The following is a 15374-nucleotide window of genomic DNA, read 5'->3' on the forward strand; positions in this document are numbered from 1 at the left end:
AATTTATATAAAAATCTGCAGTCTTTAATAATAAAGATTTAAGAAAGCTTTTCTAACTCTCCAGAATAAAATATTATTAATATTATAAATTTTAAATGTTTAATAATAAAACTTAAATTTTAGGTCAGTCTGGATACTCAGCATACAAATATATCCCTTACGGTCCAGTGAAGGAAGTATTACCATATTTGTCTCGGCGTGCACAAGAGAACCGAGGCATACTTAAGAAAATCAAGAAAGAGAAACGCCTGCTGTTGTCCGAAATTATGAGGCGTCTCGTGACTGGGAAGATATTTTACAAACCGAAGGGAAATTATACTCCCGTCTGAGCAGCTGGTCGTTTTATTTGCACAGACAGATTTTAAATATCAAATTTAAGTAGTGATTGTAAATTATTCAAAAGAAAAAAAAAGACTTTTGTGGTATGCAGAACAAACGCACGCGCGTGAGAGTGACTGGAAGAAATATGCAGTGTTATTCATTATACAAAATTGCCTTAGTGTGAGTACTATCAAGTGCAAAACTGCTCAATATCGCACCATATGGTAGAACTATGTTCATTGCTCGTTATGTTTATATTAATTGAAAGAAGAAGGCTCTTCTCAACGACGCGTTATTACTTTTATAAATAGGGAGCACATTTTACGCTTTATTAATAAATATCATGTTCAATATCACATAATCGTGTATATGTTATATTGAATATGTACATTTTTAATAATGATTTTTTTATAAAAAAAGCAAAACACAAATTGAGAAAGATACTTGAGATATTAGTATCGAACAATCTCATTTGTAAAGACCTTTAATATTTGCTTTTTTTATAAGTTTCTACAGAGTAGTTTTTAAAGCTCAATCGATAAATTGCAAACCGAAACAAGATATGTCTTTTTTGCCTGAAACATATTATAGTCCTGTATTTTATATTTTATTTAAGAATCTCGTAGTGCGTGTGTGCACGATTATTTATAGCGAATGTGTTTGAATATATGTTGACATACATTATTATTCATTTGATGTTACATATATACATATATATGTACGATTCTCCATATGAAAGTATAGAACAATCATCAAATGAAAATAATATAGCATGTGCTGTATTTAATTAAGTTAAAATACTCGCGTGGGATAAACATTCGCTACTATATAGTTCCGTAATATTTTATGCGTAGTTACCAGGAACCAGGATATTACCAAAGTTGCTAGCATTGGCAAATTACGAGTCATAAATGTTTTCTATTTGATCACAAAGTGTTTGTACATTATTTAGAAAAAAATAGCTCCCGTAATTTGTTAATAAGTAAATATTTGGAAATATTTGGCGAGATTTTGTTAAGTTTCTGGTACGAATGAACAATGATGTAAGAGCCATTTTATTTGTGCAATTACTACGCATGTTGAAAGAAAGTTAAGTGATATTGGGCCGAAATAGCGATGAACTGCGGAACTTGGAATTGAAGCAAAATATATAAATAATTAATGACGTTGTATAAGTTTTTAATTCGTTATGGTTCAGCCTAATATTACTTTTCTCAGCAGACGAGATAATAATATTCATGAACATTGATATAGCTTATACACAATTCTTAATCAACTTTCTTTTTAAGAAAACTAAATACCAAGAAAGCTTTATAATTTATAAACAATAAATTTTTGTCGAGTTTCAATTCATTGTTTTACATGTCAAATGACGAATCCTGTGCTTTCGCTCAGTTCGAATTTATTTATAAAAAAGAACGTATAATAGCGTTCGCACAAATTGAGTAGTAAATTTTTTTGTTCCATAAAATTTCAACGTTCGAACGAAACATAATCGTCGCTAGCAATGAAAATAATTCGACATGTGGTGGATAATTTTCCACGCAGTTGAATAACACTTCAATATTTCCTCATCAGTATTTTTTTGTAGAGATCAAAATAGTATGTTTTTGCCCTGTAGCATCTCCTTTTTGCTAAACTTTACGTCTGTTTTCAACAGATCCTATCTCTCATTTTTATGATATATACGAACGTACAATTTTTCATGATCTCTTGTGTTCATTACGCTTGTGTCGTAATTGCGTTCGAAACTGTGTATATGTAGTCTGTATTTTCCAAACATTTAAGAGAAGTATTATGTTTTGTAGGACAGTTATTTCTTTAAGGTGTGGCAGTTCTTTTAATTGAGATTAAGCAAAAAGTCTCGAAGAAACCATGTTATATTTACACACCTAAGAGGAAGAAATTGAATCGATGAATAAAGGGGCATTGTTAAAGTTATACATGCTATAGCTAAATGTTTTTATGTGGCTAATGGTATGTTGGATGCGAGTGACTTAGGTATAATTCTATTTGTTATATTTTAGTGTTCGACTGTCACGTCGATACATTAATTAATTTCTATATGTCTCGTGATGATGACAATAATTTAGATAGTTAATGTTATTAAAGAAACTTGTATGCTATAAGTATAAAGCTATAATGTCACGATGGGTCGCATTTGTCATCACCATTGAAGTAGAATTTATACGGGGCAATGACACGAGACTAATAAAAGGGATGAGTAGTGAAGAAAGTGAAGATATAGTTATTATCCTCGTGTGTGATACATATTGCACGAGTCAATACATAATTATACGAAGTAACGTTCATTACCAAGGATATGCATTCTACTGCCAGAACGAACTTATAAAAAATACTTTCTCTTGGCTGAATATTATGAAAAATACCTACCTGTGTGTGTGAATAATATATTTATGATGAAAGTAATACAATATAGTGTTTACTATGTCGTTTTTAACAGTCAATGTTGTTAGCATCTATTTATGTGTAGCTCACATAAATGTAATCTAAAAAGCAGAAATAATATTCTCTCTAATAATGTTCTTATGCAATTTACCTTCATTCGGAGAGAGACTTTATTACATACATATACATATGTGTATATAAATCGAAATTTTGTTTTGGGATTATAAGCCTGTCAAAGAAGAAGATTGATTAAAACATCGATCGATATAAAATAAGATAATATTTATTATTTCACGAAATACAGTTAATATATGCCTCTCCAGTACCATTTCTAAATCCATACTTGTATACTAGGACAGGATACGTTTCGCTTCCATTTGTTTTCTTCTATTATAGTATTCACCGTAACATAAGTTCGGTTCAAATATTTAGGAATTCTTATTTGAATCAAAATGAGCAAATTTATTGCTAAAGATTTTTATATTGAATTTCTCACTGGTTTTGGAAGTAGCGTTTCTTGTCCTAGTTTTGCAACAATTAACAAATCTCTTTCCTTTGTATTTTTTCAACACTTTCCAAAGTGTTCTTTTGTTCTAATATCTCTGCTTATACGGATTCTTAATTAATTATATAATTTATTTCAAGATTGCAAAATATATCGGTATACATACAAATATGATACTATTATATGAATTAATTTGGTTATGTTTTGGTTTGAATGCGTTATGCATGAATTAATACAAATTATCAGTCATACAATCGGAAATTATGGCAACAAGAAAAGCGACTTTGCGCTTGAAAATCTTTCATGGTAAACTTACAAATAGTCCGGCTATTCGTGTCTCTTCTTAATTTTATAAATTATGAAATATTCTCATATAAATACCTATCTGCTAAATTACCATCAAACATGTGTCGATGTTTTACTTTTGTAACAATTATTCAAGATAACATGTGTTAATTTGTATTTAAAGTTCCTCTCATATATCAATATTACAATGTCCTTAGTTTAAAATTTATCAATAAAATGCAACTCTGTATTATTTCATGGAATTATACAAGTTATAGCTTTTATACAGAAAAGATACCTATAAGAAGCGTAACTAAATGTACATTCATGATATGGTGAATACGTTGAAAGATAACGTGGTAAAAAATACGATAAATATCGAGCATTTTACGTATTACACTTATTTGGTCGTTATGTACAGGACAGAATGGATCACGTGTGCTACAATTTCATCCTTTCAAATATAATTAGCGAAGTAACAAATAACATTTTTATAATACAGAAAAATAGGAGAAATTTTGTATGTTGGAAAAAGGTTTCATTAACATTTATCTTTTTAATGTTATTAATTAATTAATTATTGACTTAGGATTATTCGATTCCCTTTGAAGTTCATAATCAGTGATACTTTATGCTTTAGCTTGATAAATAGAGTAGTATTGGCTTTTTCGTTGAAGCATTATTTTTTTCTTTTTTTCTAAATTAAGATATTCCTTTTTAATAAAAAAAAAAAAACGTTTCATTTGTACAACGAATTGTTATGTTAATTTATTTTCTCGTGTGAATGATAAACTTTGGTATTAATTGTAGTAGAATTAGAATCGAACTATGTTATAGCTGTACTTACGTTCAAGTATCTTATAGCTAGATTTTCATTTCGATTCTGTGACACAGGGCAGACGTGGTTTACAATCTCCTTTTTTTCTATTTTCGCAAGATTAAAATTAATTTGGTTTTTTTTGAAAGACATCAGGTACGTTTCGACGGTTAAACGTCAGTTATAATGATTTGTCAGAAAGATACTACTATGATTAGTATATTCGATCGTTAATTATTTATATTCTGCTATCGCTCAGTCTTGTACGATGCCGGTTTATCGATCGTACCGTGGCGGATTAAGAAATTGTCCGCAAAAGTATTTATTTACTTATATCTTTTGCTGCATGAAAAATTTCATGTATAATATGCTCTTCGTTCCATTCAGCTTGAAGAAAGACTTTAATTTACCCAGTATTTGATACATTGTATTTGAAATACAATTTAACTAGGTACACAGATTCATTATTATTCGTTATTAATACATCTTGTGAAATGATTGAAATGTACCCAGATTTTAACTTAAATTGGAAAATGTAAGGTGTAAATTTTCCCTTTTTTCAAGTTTTTTGATTACCTTTTTGATGAATATATTCTTATTAATTTTTCTTGTGTTTTCCTTAATTTTTGTGTTACATATAAAACTATAATAATCCTTTGTAGGAACATATAATATATTTTAAACGTTCTGTATAAAAGAATATCTGCATGTATAAAAACTCATCATACATTCATCTCTATTGCAAATTATAGTTAAATTTTATGGTTATATTACAGAGTTCAAATTGTAAAACGCTTAAACAAAAAAAAAAAAAACACGCAAGAAAATAGTTAAATTTGTAAAATTCAGAATCGTTCCTTTAGCTCAGATTATAAAATTTAAATGAAAGATATTGCAAACTTCCAAAAGGTTTAGCCTTAAGAGACAGGAAGAACACTGCTTTCCTCATTTGTGATACTCGCTCTATGATTATCTGCAGTCGAAGAAGAAGGCTGAGGCTCAGTATCTTTCGCGTTTACACTTTGTTTAGTATTACAAGTAAAAACAACGCTGTTTGCTCTTCGTCGCGTGCGCAATTTTGTCATAGTCGCAGCTTGTTCTATGAAAGGATTTCTGTTTCTGTTGTGTCTTCTTGTCCTTCTTAAGCCGAATGGAACGAACTTATCTCAATCTCTATAACGTGCCTCTGTTTTGATATTTGATCCATGATCATTGGTAGTTGGATCTCCCAGTCACAATGGTGCCAAACTTTTCCCTCTTTTGGCCAGTCTAATCTCTAACCATGCGTAAGGAAGCACTGAGAGAATTAGCACAACGGAAAGACCAAGTACTCTAAGTCGTGTGCAGACCAGTCCGTGTAAACCAAGAGTAAGTGCAAGACCAAGCCATTTCCAGAAGAGGGACGTCGATAGAGGTCCTTGCCAAGAGTTTGGGTATAAACCCATTACCAGAGCTAAAAATTGAATAAGATAATATCGATACTTACGTTATGTAATAAAAAACTTACTGTATATTAGAGTTTCCCAAATAGAGTTGCAGACTCCCCAGGCAGCAGATATAACGTGAAAAAGTGCTGGGTCATCGCCAGATGGTCTCCAGGTGATCAAGACCAGCAGTAAACATGCATGGAATACAAATCCTACAACTGTTGAACAAAATATCATGAATACAGTTTACTATAACAATAAGATGGATTTTTACGCATTTGCCAGAAGTTTAGATGCATAATAATGCGGAGATCGTACATGATACGCAAAGATACATAAAATTTTCAAAGTAATCTTTTTATTACGAAACGAATCTCTGCTTCGTTTTCCACTTATTCTACGATTATTCGATCTTTGGTTCTAGTCATAATCACAGAAATATGAATTTGCGCAAAGATCTGCAATTTAATTATAACATATTACTCACCTACGACGAAATATCTTTTAATATGTCGTAGTAACATTGATAGGGTGACATCAGCAAGAGCTTGCAAGGAAGCTAGCGCTAAAAAACTGATCGTTACTGTGCTAGCTCCTCCCAGGGCGCAGACTACGTATGCCTGTTAAGAAATAATTAAATATTCACCATGTATCGTAATGTAATATATAAATATATTTTATATAAATAACGATAATAAAGTAACAGTGTTCCGTGACAATTTTCAAGCAATATTATAAACGAAGTTGAAACAAAAAATTGAGATATATATATTATACTCGCTTCTATAAAATCAGCATAGATGAAACCCTGTTCAAGTCCGATGAAAAGTGTCAATGGTGCAGCTAACTGTAATTTAGGATCTAGGAACGCAGCTTTCACAGATTGCAGAATATTTTGAATGCTGTGCTTTTCATTTACACTCTGTGGTTCCTTCATTCGAGAGTCGAGAAAAGCGCACGATATACCTAATCCTAATACAGCAAGACCCAGCCATATGCTGACCAATATTTGTGATGTACCAGATGATAATGTAGGTAAATTAATTGTGCTATTATATAGATAAATTTCTTCTGGACAGTACTCTGCTCCACACTTGTCATTTATCTCACTGCTTATTGTATTAAGAGGTACCAAGTCTGTTAATTTTACAAGTATGGCAGCGATTAAACAACCTAAAAATATAAAATTTTACTTAGATTTAATCGTAGTACAGCAGCTCAGCTAAATGGAATAACCGGATATCTGTCTTATTTTATTTATTGTTGTACGAAGACACTTTTCAGGGGAAAGCTAAATTATTTCAAGGAGCACATAATTTGGAAGACACGAAACTATCGCATTCCGCTTTTCCTTGCTTTTCATATGCAGAGTTTTATAAAATTATCGTTGAAATATCTTTTAAACTATGTAAATATGTTTTTGGGCACAAGTACTTTAACACTTTTATATAGAGATTAAAAAAAGCTCATCGATTGGTGTATAAAAAAATTCCATTAAAAGAAAGGTACTGACGACCTTGAAATCTGCTTAAAAATCGATTCGAAGAAGACATACCTTCAGTCATTGTACAATAAAACAGATATTCCGTGATATTATCTAGCTGGTCTTATACGTATGAGAAGAAAAGAAAATATTTATTCATTTTGGACATTCGCCGTTAGTGATACGATGTATCGAATTGATTACCTTACATAGATTCTAAATACACGATGCTATGGTATCTTTAAGTTGGTGCGTTTCAATATACACCATATAGTTGCACGACTAGTATAGAAAAGTCTTGTATAATATATATTTAATTTGGATAATATCCATACCCAGTGCGAGACCTATGTCTTCTGCTAATTTGATTCCTCGATTAAGTCTTCTTAGAAGGCACTCGCGTCTTGTTTCGTCAGGATCCTCGGGATCGACGCACACCAGAGCTAAACTCGTCGCTGAAGCATTTACATGTGAAACTCTTGCTATGAAATTTGGACTCATACAAGCACCGAGCATCGCGTAACTAGGTAATAATATGTACCTATTAACAAACAAATAAAATATATATATTATTTGTTTATTTATATATCTACCTCGATCTACCTCTTCTATTCTATTCTATTGCACTACCTTACTTATAATAAAATATATAAAATAATAACGTTTCCTACAATGTTATGACGTGACTGGACCATGGATATTTATGCAAATTCATATCTTTATGAATATGATTTTTAAAAAATGGAATTTACGTAAAGAGCTGTTTTATCCACCAAAAACGATAAACATTAATTATATATCTTGATATTTTACATCATTTTTCCATGTTACGCGTATTCTGTGTACTCTTGCGCCATCGATATATATTTGCCAATATAAATAAATGCATAAAAATCCGCAGTGTTTCGAAACTACATTTCTATGCTATCTACCAGGATTTATTCTACTATATGTACCACTTTGGATATAAATGCAATCCCACGAAAATAGTGGTAGCCACGTGACTAGAGCTTATGGCGAGGTTCGTCCCGAATCTCTGTACGAGGATTGGCGCGAAGCAACTTGTAATCGTCGCGATTGCGTAAAGTAGAGCGAGCAACATCGGTCCTAGTTGAGGATTAAAGGTGCCGAGGCCGGCTTGTAATGGGAATATCGGCAGCGTAGCGGCTGAACAGCTCGCGTGTCCTAACAGAAGAGCAGCACAGTGCCTCAAAATGGCTTTCTTCGGTGGTCTAGGACCGGAAGGAGCTGCCCTTACGGCGGCGATCAATCGACGAACGGACGACGCTCCTGCCGATGAATTCATCGAGTCTCGTCGACGCCACGATAATGCCGATGTCCTCGTTGACCGACAGGAGATGGGAGAATATGCTGCCATATGCTGTAAATCAGAATTTTAATAATAAATAAACCGCGCAACCGATGCGTGTTGTCAAGCATAGTAGGGACACTGGTTTTAGAGCAGGAGGGCGTGAAAATTATATTTACCGAGGATAGGACAAGAGGACAATTATCATCAACTATCAAGAAAACGATATATCGTCGTTATATTTTTGTAGCAGATCGGTATCAACAGGACGCCGACAGGTCGAGGCATCAACGCGGCGCAACACTTCCCGGGCGATCCGCGGGTACCAACCGCCAACACCAGAGGGCTACGACGAGTCTGTCTATCTCGCTAGCGGTCGAATATACGGGCGAATGATACAAATACCGCACCTAACGAGACTCCCTCTACGTCTAAGGCAGGGACTACCGGGCATAGCCTTACCGATGAGTTCACCGGTAGTCCCGGGACGAAACGCAAACACTCTCTTTTCATCCGTCACATTTTGTATATCCTGTACGATTTTCAGATACGTTTTTAATACGTTGTTACGTATTTACCTCTAGCATAGCATCGTTGTCCCACAAGGCATGATGGTGTCCACTGCTTCTAGCGCGTCTATGTGTGTGTGCTAAAGGCGGAGGCTGAGCTGGCAGTCGTATGGGTCCCAAACCACCGATCGGAGCCGGTCTATAAGCAGGACTTTCGAGTTTGTCCTTGGACAACTCGTGAAGATTTGGCAGCGAGCCCATGATCGCGCGATATCTCGTCCGTTTTTTCACTTTACTCCGTTCGATTTATCTCTTTAAAATCGCATCGACACGTTTTCGATTCTCTAGAGAATCATTGCCAAGGAAACACGCGACCGTTACCATCGTTGGAATTCCTTTTTTGCTCTTCCGCCTTCCATTTGTTCACCCGCTGGTTACCTGCACCTGAAACGATAGAAAATCTCGTTGAGTAACAGTGGCTACAAAAGGTATTCGCACACCGTTCTATCTGCCACAGCAAGAACATATCAAGTTTCGTATCATTCAGTAGTACGTACGTTTGTACGACTAGGAAAATTTACAACTGTAGAACTGTAGAAACCTACAGACCTTGATAAAATGGCACTGAATTGGAAATTAAGGGTATGTGGAAACTTGCCTTCTAGCAACTGGTATGTCGGGTATGTCGGGATTTGAACGAAAGTATTCGAACGTTCAGCCAATTTATCTTACGAATGCATTATGCGTGTTGTACGAAACTGTATATGGTAAGAGGAATTGCAAAAAATAGTAAATCGTAGGTCGATTAAGTTTCGCTCTTACGTTAAACTTGATATTATTATTTCATAAATTCAGAATAATTCGCATGACAAATTAATCACGATGAAATTGTCTTTCGTTACGTTATGATATCTTCGAAGACTTTAATTCTGTCGTTTTACGAATGAAGCGCTTTACGACCAGGCAAAATGCAGTCACAATGGTATTTGAATATTATCAGCATATTATCTACGAAACATATCATATACGAAACCCTTTAAAATTGTATCAGTAGCGTAATGGGACACGATTATCACGGTTGTACGGGTGAAATATAAAACCAACTGGAACACGTACGTAGAAAATACAAAACACTTGTTAATACATATCTGATAGAAAAGAAAATAGTACAGATAGCGTAAGTAGTCGCCCCAAACGCGCAATAGGCTTGACAATACGATCAACTCTAGCAAATACCACAAAGTATATGCTTTTATGCGCAAAGTATACGAATTTCATGATGTTTCGTGCAAAATACACGGTATATTCGTAAGAAATTGAAGCAAGATGAAACAAGATGAAGCGAGATGAATCGAGATGAAGTAAGATAAAACAAGATGAAACAAGATGGAGCGAGATGAAACAAGATGAAACAAGATGGAGCGAGATGAAACAAGACGGAAAGAGATAAAATAAAACAGAGGTCGTGAAATTATACACATACCTCTCCTAAAATAAGAAACGACAAGTTAGTTAGCTGAGATTTCATGAAGTGTTCGAGTATTAATACGATTTACTATATATTAAAAGGTATTTTTTAAAAGACATATTTGTTTTAAATAATTCGATTAGATTTTTGGTTAAGAGAATCAATATACGTCTTAATGTCGTACAGGTCGGTGCAGATGTTCGTTTATAAAACGATCAGTCGTTTCACGTTTCTCGTTTTATGGCGATACACTGCGGGATTTTGCATGATTTATCTGGCAATTCTTGGAGTGCAGACTCGTCAATTATGTAAGGGATGGGAAGAGAACAGAGAGACGAGGCAAAGATGAAACGAACGGAGATAGAAATGCCGTAGCTGCTAACGGAACCTTGAACGAGAACTTACAACGAAGGAACTGTTGGTATAATGAGCGTATCCGCGTTGACCTTGATATATCGGTCTGTGGAAGGATTTCGACGAATCGTGATGACGCGTCGATCGATGGATCGTTAGATCAAAAATGCAAAACAATGTAAATTACGTGGTTCGATAAATCTGTTTTCTGTGCGTTTAAGTACGTACAACAGTGGCATATATATTTTGTTTAACAAGCGACGAATCGAACAGTAAATTATTTTGGATCTCGATGTCAACGAAGGATTTGAACGAGATATATTTCTACGCTTTTCAAGGAGCGTGCAATGTATGATTATTCATCTGACAGGGAAGTTACAAAATATTGTTATCAGCAAACGTTACTTTTACGTTACATTACAATTACTATTAGCAAAATAATCATTGCAGATAGTAACAGAGATAAGTTCTTCGTAGGTTGGCATCAAGCACGTTTGGAAAGTTATGTTTTCATCGTCGCGACACAGCAAGGAACAACATCGTTATATTCGCCGTAGGAAGTGACGCTTCGGAAGCTACAGAAATATTGGAACGGTGAATTATCTACTGTACCGTGTATCGATAAGTAGAATCCGCGCGTTTGTTCATTTATGGAAAATATAAAACTGTAAAAACGTACAGAATGCATATAACACGTAAGAATATATAAAATACCCAAAGTAAAGCAGCGATCGTGGTAATGTTTAAATGGAAAGTAAAATATTAGAAAAAGGCTGTATATAAATTTCACCTTTTTTAGCTACGTTCGTGGAAATATCAAATCGCATAAAAATCTGCAGTCTATCGATTAGACCTGATTTACACGTATAGTGGAACCAACCGTTTGCTTAAAAAAATAAAAATTTGATATTTTCACCAGATACATATTGCCATTTTTATTCGAATAAACAAACGAATATAACGATCAAGTGTAATTGCTAGTTTTGTCATTTTCTTTGTACTGTATATACGACGCGTTTGTCGTACAGTACCGACTATCCAACTGTCGTTCAGTACCAAACAATCGGATCAGCGCAAACGAAATATGTTTTTTCATCTGTAAGTTGGATCAGTTTGCAACAGAAGTTAAATGAGAAGACGTTTGTTCTACTTTTTCAGAAAGACATCCGAAATTTCAAAGCAGGAAAAAGGAAAATGGTGATAGAGATGCGGCCTTGAAGCTGCTTCTCGAAAATAAAATGGGCCAGAGACGAGCCGCTGACTCTACCGATGTTACAAAAAGGCGAAGGCCGAGCACACGTCCAATGCACAGACCAAGAAGATATTATTTATTTTACTCGTGATGTACGTGAAAGTCTAATTTGAACAGGGATGCGTCTTCTGACATCCGAGTGATTTTTTTTTAACTTTATTAATCATTTAGACCGAAAAATCTACCAATGAAATAATTGGTCGGTCCTGAACGACAATTTTTCCTACAAATCGCAACATTTCTATCCTTGAAAATGACCAATTGTTATCGTTGAATTTCAGGAAATTAACTTCGCTCTCTGTATCGAGTTCCATTCGTCCAGAAGCTCGTTCTTCGAATTTTGATTTCTGCCGACTCCGCTCCAAGATACGAGGGAAAAGCTTACAGCCATCGATACCTCGCAACTCTGCCCTGTGTTAAATTTCGTATCATTCGATAATACCTTCGTATGGCTGTGAAAATTTCGTACAATGAAAACGGAGAAAAAGAAGGAAGGAAAGAAATTGAAAAAATCACGCAACACTTACTTTTCCACGGACGTGTTGCTCCATCGACCAGCGTTCGCCATGGTCCTTCACCTACAAACCGATTAGCAGCTGGACCACCGTCAAACTCATGCTCGATCCTCGAACCACCGTACAATTGCTAATACGAAACACCAACTATCAATATTTTTCCACTATAAAACCAGAAAACCAGTCCGTAAACCAACTCGTCTCCTTCCAACACATATACTTTGATCGTCCGCTTGATTTTCTCCATAAAAATGTTTTATCGAATATCCAGTTGTCCCAGGTTTTCACTTCACTCTTCAAACCGAGTAGACGATTAATTTTTAGAATTTAAACTCAAATGTTTCGAGGACACGTATTCGAGTTTATCGGAAATCGGCTGAGATTATTTTCAATATCGTTTGCTCGATGCCACGATTCTTTTAGTATACTTTATCGGATCGACGTTATATTAATTGTTGCAATTCGTTATCTTTTTCAGCAACGCTGCGTAAGAAATCCAATCTCCACGAAAACTGGTTCAAACTGTAGCGATTAGTTTTTAAAGGAACGGCCTATGGTCTACTCGAATTCTTGAAATCATCTTATCGTTACAACAATTTCGAATTTTTATCTTCCACTTTTAACCAACACGATCGGAAATCCTCGATCGCTCCTCCAATGGGCCCTTGGAACAAGACAAATTTTGTTAAGTATATTCTCAATTTCGCGCGATCTTCAAATTTTTCGAAATTTGATTTCGAAGACATTACGTCGAATATTCTTTCGTATATTAATTTGAATAATTTCAAACGCTTCAAGTACGATCTTTATCTCTCCAATGGAATCCTGAAAATGAAATTCTACCGTATTTTAAATATCTCGAACGGACGTTTCATTTTGGTGCAAATTGGTCGAGATGATCGCGAATATCGTTTAAAGGAGCAATTTATGGCGTACTCGGTTCTTTAAATCATCCACGTTGCAGCAATGATTTTTACCGTTTGATTCGAGCAATTCGGAATAGACAATATCCCGCGTTTCTAAACGGAGCGTTCGAACGACGAGAATTTCGATCTCATCTTTGGATTAATTTAAAATCCATCTGTTTCGAAGAAATTTTTAATTGGAATATTTGGATTGGAATATTTTTTAAAGTCGAAAGTTAACAATCGAAATTCGTTCGAACGGAGCTTGCTTGGTCAAGTTACAGCGATGCTTATTTTCTACTTTTAACGAACGCGAGTAAGCAATTTTGCAACATCCATCCGATACGGATTGCTAGGAATAATTTTTTAAAGGAGAAAAATTCCGATATATTTTATGGGATATTCTTTTCTCATCGTTCACCATGTATTTATATCACTTCCGTTGTGTATCGCAGCGATGATCGATAACCACATTAACGCGAGAAACCGCAACATCGAGTGAACGCAAACCAGGCAAATCGTTAGGAAAATCTGATACTATTCGCACATTAATTGAATTAACACTGTCAAGCGTTAAACTTCTCCGCGATCTTCGATTTTCCCTCGAATCGTCCACGCTGTAACGACGACGTCTATTTTATAATATTTCTTTTTAGCGACACGATGCACATTCGAGTATCGTCGTTCAAATCGCTTTATCAGATCCACCTTATAACGATAATTTGTCTTTTTTATTATTTGTTACATTTTACACTTTATATTACATTACACTTTGTTACATTCATCTTACAACGATCTTTATAAATCTATTCCATTCTCCAATTAAATATTCGAATAAGAGCAATTCCGACGTAATTTTAGTTTCATAAAAACGTGTTTAATTTTGGTAAGAATTGGTTGAAATTACTTTAAACATCGTTACGAACCAACCAGCTTCTTGCGTATTCCATTTCTTTAAATCATCGCTGCTTCGTACGCGCAATAACAATTTTCATTTTTCGTTTAAGAAACCCTCTAAGAAATCACGTTTCAAACGAAGTACTCCGAATTCTCGACAAAACGATCTTCGAACGAGAACTAATCAAATTTTTGACTATGCGTTCGATGCTGCTGGAAATTATTTAAAATTATTTTTGACTAATTCAGATTAATTTAAATAGAGATAGTTCGCGGTATAAAACTATCAACCTATCGTATCCATCTTATTCGAATTTTTTCAATAACGCTAAATCAGATCGTCGGTTACGCTTCGAACGAATACCTTCGAATAATCTTCGAATTTCACGGGGAAGATTCTTACGTTTAACTTTCAATCGGCCCTCCGAATTACTTGATTTAATTAATCAATCAATTAATTCACCGTTATACGGAATATCGTGGAAGGTGGTTTACGAATCCTCGAACAATTAACAATTCTCTTTTACCATTCGTGCTTAACCGAAACGATAAGAAATCCTCGTTCACTGTTCCCGGAATTTTCCAATTACATAAACTTTCCAGTACTTTGCTGAACACGTATTTCACTGCGGCGCAGATTAATCCACGTTCCTTGGAATATTAATTCGAACGATCGAAATTAAATCGAAATAATTCAAACGAAGAAAATAATTTCTGGTGTACCTGATTCCTTTAACGTGTCACTTTACTATATCCACGTTACAACGATTCTCATTGTCCATGTAACACCAAAGAAGAGATACTCTACTATCACGTTTCCAATAGCGTGCTTCTCAAGACGAATAATCTTCCAATGAGATCGTAATTCCCATCTATCGTTGTATCTCTAATTTTTCTCCACACTCGATTACCTATTTT

General features: G+C 34.6%; 2 protein-coding genes across 3 annotated transcripts in view; one reads left to right on the forward strand and one right to left on the reverse strand.

Annotated features, from left to right (window-relative positions):
- LOC117235644 (proline dehydrogenase 1, mitochondrial) overlaps nucleotides 1-3029 on the forward strand; it is a 41533-nt gene extending 38504 nt beyond the window's left edge. Inside the window, exon 12 of one of the 2 annotated variants that reach the window (XM_033497871.1) lies at nucleotides 124-329. In XM_033497871.1, the coding sequence (XP_033353762.1) occupies nucleotides 124-329 (206 nt within the window). Of the gene's footprint in view, nucleotides 1-123 lie in introns of both variants that reach the window. The other variant, XM_033497874.1, reaches the window with a different exon arrangement.
- A 2327-nt stretch (nucleotides 3030-5356) lies between these two features.
- LOC117235645 (protein unc-93 homolog A) lies at nucleotides 5357-12950 on the reverse strand. The gene is made up of 8 exons (XM_033497875.1): nucleotides 12667-12950; nucleotides 9135-9509; nucleotides 8204-8628; nucleotides 7583-7788; nucleotides 6546-6937; nucleotides 6252-6384; nucleotides 5845-5982; nucleotides 5357-5790 (listed from the first exon to the last, which is right to left on the reverse strand). Exons 2-8 carry the CDS (start codon nucleotides 9324-9326, stop codon nucleotides 5570-5572), a joined length of 1707 nt encoding a protein of 568 aa, XP_033353766.1. The 5' UTR covers nucleotides 9327-9509; nucleotides 12667-12950; the 3' UTR covers nucleotides 5357-5569.
- Between the last annotated feature and the right edge of the window lie 2424 nt (nucleotides 12951-15374).

The sequence above is a fragment of the Bombus vosnesenskii genome, unplaced genomic scaffold, assembly GCF_011952255.1.
Source record: "Bombus vosnesenskii isolate JDL3184/JDL3185 unplaced genomic scaffold, Bvos_JDL3184-5_v1.1 scf7180000013319, whole genome shotgun sequence".
Classification (NCBI taxonomy): domain Eukaryota; kingdom Metazoa; phylum Arthropoda; class Insecta; order Hymenoptera; family Apidae; genus Bombus; species Bombus vosnesenskii.

Coding starts and splice junctions, on each gene's coding strand:
- LOC117235645 (XM_033497875.1), bottom strand. CDS start 9,326: ATGGGCTCGCTGCCAAATCTTCACGAGTTGTCCAAGGACAAACTCGAA. Junction 8,629..9,134: donor ACAACGATGCTATGCTAGAG/GTAAATACGTAA, acceptor TCTGATTTACAG/CATATGGCAGCATATTCTCC. Junction 5,983..6,251: donor TAAAAGATATTTCGTCGTAG/GTGAGTAATATG, acceptor TTTGTTCAACAG/TTGTAGGATTTGTATTCCAT.